The sequence below is a fragment of the Montipora foliosa genome, chromosome 6 (assembly GCF_036669935.1).
Source record: "Montipora foliosa isolate CH-2021 chromosome 6, ASM3666993v2, whole genome shotgun sequence".
NCBI lineage: Eukaryota > Metazoa > Cnidaria > Anthozoa > Scleractinia > Acroporidae > Montipora > Montipora foliosa.
Genome location: NC_090874.1, coordinates 12919562 through 12924561, shown reverse-complemented (window position 1 = coordinate 12924561; position 5000 = coordinate 12919562). Strand labels below are relative to the sequence as shown.

The following is a 5000-nucleotide window of genomic DNA, read 5'->3' as shown; positions in this document are numbered from 1 at the left end:
GCCACTTGTTGGCATAGTTAGTAGATGGGATTACATGTACTTTATGTCTTTGGTTCTTACACCCAGGTCCTACCTCAAAACACTTTAACCATAATAAGTCATTCCTTAGAAATAAATCACATAGGATTTTAAAGAACCCTCATAAAACAGAGAGGACAGTCCCAGAAGAGGAGGTCAATCTCTTCAGTTGAAAAGGGGCACAGTCTTTAGAGGCTGTAATTACTGCACAGCAAGAGGTCAAGTAAAATCTTTTGAAAAAACATATGAAAACAGTACAATCCCATTAGGAAAAGGCTGACCAATACTTGTATTTGAATCAAAAGGTCTTATGCTAGCAACTCAAAATTCATGAATATACAGTGGTAAACCATCTTAGGACAATAACAGGGCTATTCAGATATTACAGATTTTCATGGAATCCAGATTATGATAAACTGGAAAATACTTGCATCAATAGCTTACCGGAGCAAACTGGTTTGAGGCTGCAAGACATTTACGCAAACTTTCCACTAAATCATCTTTCTTTATTCCATAGGGATCATCTGCAGGCTGAAAGAAAAACTTGTTTTGTTAAGTTTACACTAATACTTTAAGATTGCTGCCTATGCAGCATATAATTATATTTTTATGCTTCTGATTCCTACATAGAGGTTAGACAGCCTTGTTCAGAATATTTTTTTAGAATTCAGCTTTGTTTTGACCAGGAAACTCAAAATTGAAAGTCCTGAAAGAGACACACCCATCAAAGTTCACCAAGTTGCCGCGGCGGGCGGGCCCAGTTGCCAAGTACTTTATAGGGAGTCAAGCTGAGTTGTAATATTGAAATATTGATTACTTTCCTTAACAGGCCAATCTTTCAAATTCATCTGATTTTGTGTACTCCTCACTTGTACCTTTTTGACTTGTTTTCTTTTGCCTCTTAGGACACCATAAAATATTTCTTGCAAGGAAAAAACTGTAGTCAAACCTACCATGACATCACAACCTGGTTTTGGACCAACAATCTGTGACAAAATACCTTGAGATACTTAACTACTTTTTTGGATAGGAAACACTTTTTCTTTCATGTTACAACAAATTCCCTCCTCATCAACAAAAACCCCAGGGCTCCACCCCTGAGCAATGTTGTATACCTCAAACTTCTCGGACATGACCAACTACCAACATAGGTGGGGGAATTAGGGGGGGGGGGGTGTATGGGGGTCAGGAAGGAGTCCTGTAAGGAGTCGTCAAGTTAGCAATAGATTAAGGATTTAAGGAAATGAAAGATAATTATTGTCTCAACACATTTGTTGCAGATTGTACGTGTAGGTACATATGTACTCTGTCAAGTCTGGAAGGTGTAGGTTGCTCCTTCCAAGCTATGAGCCATGCTTCAGCCTCCAGAACAAAAACTAGTATGACAGAGCCCTTTTTTAAGTAAAACATGTCAGGCAGCTTACTCATTAGAGAACATGCTCGCATGAAGTCAGGAACTTTACTGACAAAAATAAACACACATGTACAACAAAACAAATATAATAGTAGTACAGGTTTAAAACACTTACTGGTGTGAAATCAATGGGAAAGTAGCAAGATGTTACTTCAAATAAATCTTCAACAAATAGATCTGCAACAAATGAAATCATTATTGAAGAAACATGCATGTGAAAAAAAGAATGGCCAGAAGCAAAATTCATTTCATGATTAATTTTGTGTGCCAGCAGACAACAGTTATACTATTGTTTAAAATTACTCTTTCTTTTGAGGCAAAATTTCAGTTCAAGGTCAAACTTCAATAAACATGTGTATTACAAATCAAATTAAATCATACTGCACCAGCTGAATTCACAGGAAATTTAAAGTTTCCTCACTGTTTGGATTGTACTTACCAATTGAAAAGTTTTTAACTATGACTCTGACAAGATCAAAGACAACCAGAAGATTTCTTGGGTCCTACAATAAAATAACAGCTTACACTGTTTGAAGATGGTATCAATGGCAGTACATGCCAGAAGATGCAACATTCATCCCCTGCCAGTGTAATTTTATGGGTAAAAAGCTTTTATAGCACGCTGATCAGTTGACCAAGTTAGGGGGCCACAAATAATATAAAGTACTGCCTATAAAAATTATTTAAAGTACCGGTATTCCTTGCATTACATGTATTTAAGTTCAGTTTTTTACAGCTCATTTGTGTAGGCACAAACTGAATAAATTCATGGGGCGTAAAATTGATAAGTTTTGCAGCCCTCAAAGTCACGAAGTAAGAGGTATATTGCATTTCCTACTGTAGTCAAAACAGATATTAAGGTCAGTGAAGGTCAAAATTGGGATCTCCAGTTCTGAAAGACAAACCCAAGCCAACTTGCATGTACATGTTGCTTTGCTCCTCCCAATGTGCACAATAATAGGTACCGGTAACTGAGATAAACTTGATTAAAAGGTTATTGAATGGACTTATGGTACTTTTTATCTGAAATGGCCCCATTTTATTCCAAAATCCAAAACACACAAATCTTTCCACAGACCTTTTCTCCATCAACAGCTTGGATAAAACCAAAGACAAAATCATTTCCAATGGTCACAAGAACTGGAAATTTAGAAATCAAGAACACTGGTTGTAAAACACAACTTAATGAAAAGCAATGATTGAGGGAGTGAGAAGAAAATCCACTTGACTAATGTGAGCAACTAGCTAGTAACTTAGCTCACCTTTTAAATGCTTGTTTAATAGAACAGCAAACAAATTAAATGTAATAAATCTTCCCTCCTTCAGCAAAGACTGTTCATCAAAAACAAAAAAAAACACAAGGTGACAGCCTTATGTTATGTATGGTAATAATAATACAATTATTATTATTATTATTATTATTATTATTATTATTATTATTGTAGTTTATAAAAGCTGTAAGAAAAATACACATTATTATTAATTCTGACAAAAAATAACAACATAAAGATAATTATAATAGATTATAATGGTGATGATCTTAAAGACAAAAATATTGAGAATGTAAAACCCCAAACTCCAAATTTACATGTGAATAATTAAGTGTTACATAAACACTTAAAAATCAAATCAACTTAACTCAGGGACTGGTAATTGTTTTAATGATGGAACACCAGGTGGGAAAAGGACAAAGCTCGTGTAAAAATTAATGTTTCTGATCAATCATATTTAGTCCCTACTGTTTAATAACCCATTGACCCCTCAAATTGAGTCTTTTATAGATTTTACTCTGTCTAACGCCAGACGATTTTACTCGCCAATGGGGTGCGGCCTAGGGCGTTTGAGGTGTGAATCGGTTAAATTAAATTTTGAGTGATTACTAATACATCCCAATTTTTCATTGCAGAAAATCAACAACTCAGATTTCCACTTCAGGATTTGAAACTCCCCATCCTCTGAATAAAGATCCCTTCCTTCAGACAAATGCCACAAAATCAACAAAAATGTTGATTTTTAATGAGGAAAAAAGTGGAGAACCCAGATCAAGTACCTCTTTGAAAAGAGAAAAGGGCCAAGAACCACAACCTACAGTACTAGTATGACAACTAGCCTGCATAGCAATAAACAATGTTTTCATGGGGGAACATGCAAGGTTTTCAAACCTGAAAATACACTGAAATGCTTGCTACACCAGCCTCCTAATAAGACATTCTTAGGGCTTTGTCGTGAACGCATTCCTCCCCCACAAACGTTTCGGAAACAAAAAACCACTTCTGTTCAGCGGCATTTTCCCCTCTATTTAAAGAAACCAATCAGCATTGACTAATTGTGTTGTAGATAGCCAATCATATGCTGAAAATTAAGAATGCCATACAAAACATGAGTTTATCTAAACCTGACTTGTCTGTAATCCCCGAACGAAGTGGTTTTTCATTTCAGCAAACGTTAGTGGAGGAGGAAAGCGTGATGAAGCCCTAAGAACATCTGAATGGGAGGCTATTGCTACACAGGCTATATGACACATACTCATTATTTGACTCTTTCTAACGCCAGACGATTTTACTCATCAATGGGGAAGCCCCAAGAGTCAACCGGTTAATCAGTCACTGAAAACCTAGTGACTCCCAAGCCAGCCTGAACCGGCCATACTTAGTATTTTACTCTATCTAATGCCAGACAAATTTTACTTGTAAATGCGGAACCCCCAGGAGTGAAAGGGTTAAACCAGAGACACATTAATAAAGTCAAGCACTTCCACAAACTCCCCTCAACCCTTTAAAAACAATTTTAAAATTTGGCAATCATTTGGGAACCAAAGATAGAGTACATCCTTTGTCTACTAAGGATCAAGTCCAAACCTGATACGCTTGGCTTACATGTAATGATAATAATCTTTGTTACCTGGATGTGGACCTCTTTAAACACAGTCTGAATTATTTTCAGACAGTCCTCTTCTGAGAGATCTTGATTTGTGGCCTGTAAGAAAATAATTAGAATGTGCATGTCATTTTCAATAAAATAATAAAATAATGCAATATTATTATTATAGTCATTTCATCGCATTATTCACAAATGTTGACTCATTTATAAGTAATATCTAATTCACCATACCAAGGAAAGTATGCCAAATAATGCATGAGGAGTTATGCTGTAATGATCTTTCAGTCTGTCGCATAGGAATTCACTAAACAAAGCCACTAACAAGAACAAAAAAATTAACGAAATTAGTAAAATTAACAATGGTGACTCAGCATAAATAGAAAAATTCTAGTTAATTAATGTGATAAGGGGAACCAATGTTTTGAATCCAAAAAAAAAAATACAGAGCTCTGTATTCATTTTCTTAAAGATGTAGCACCTTCATAACAACATACTGATTAGAATACATGTACTAATAAAAAAAACCTTCTTTCTCTTGAAATGGGAAACCAACAAGACGATGCAAGACACTGGCCAGAAAATGGACTCCAACGCATCTTTCATTTACATCACTGCTCGTAAGTTGTGGGCTGTAAACAAAGGCAACAAGAGGAACAGAACTGATAATTATTGTTATGAACAACCCCTA

The 5000-nt window shown here is 35.6% G+C and overlaps 1 protein-coding gene across 1 annotated transcript in view; it reads right to left on the bottom strand.

Moving 5' to 3' along the window:
• The window catches only part of LOC138006729 (MMS19 nucleotide excision repair protein homolog), a 39037-nt gene that overhangs the window by 31584 nt on the left and 2453 nt on the right, over window positions 1-5000 (bottom strand). Inside the window, exons 3-10 of the mRNA XM_068853232.1 lie at window positions 4838-4941; window positions 4544-4629; window positions 4334-4408; window positions 2695-2764; window positions 2511-2572; window positions 1872-1935; window positions 1548-1609; window positions 463-549 (exon numbers count right to left, since the gene is read on the bottom strand). Of these exons, the coding sequence (XP_068709333.1) occupies window positions 463-549; window positions 1548-1609; window positions 1872-1935; window positions 2511-2572; window positions 2695-2764; window positions 4334-4408; window positions 4544-4629; window positions 4838-4941 (610 nt within the window). The remainder of the gene's footprint in view (window positions 1-462; window positions 550-1547; window positions 1610-1871; window positions 1936-2510; window positions 2573-2694; window positions 2765-4333; window positions 4409-4543; window positions 4630-4837; window positions 4942-5000) is intronic.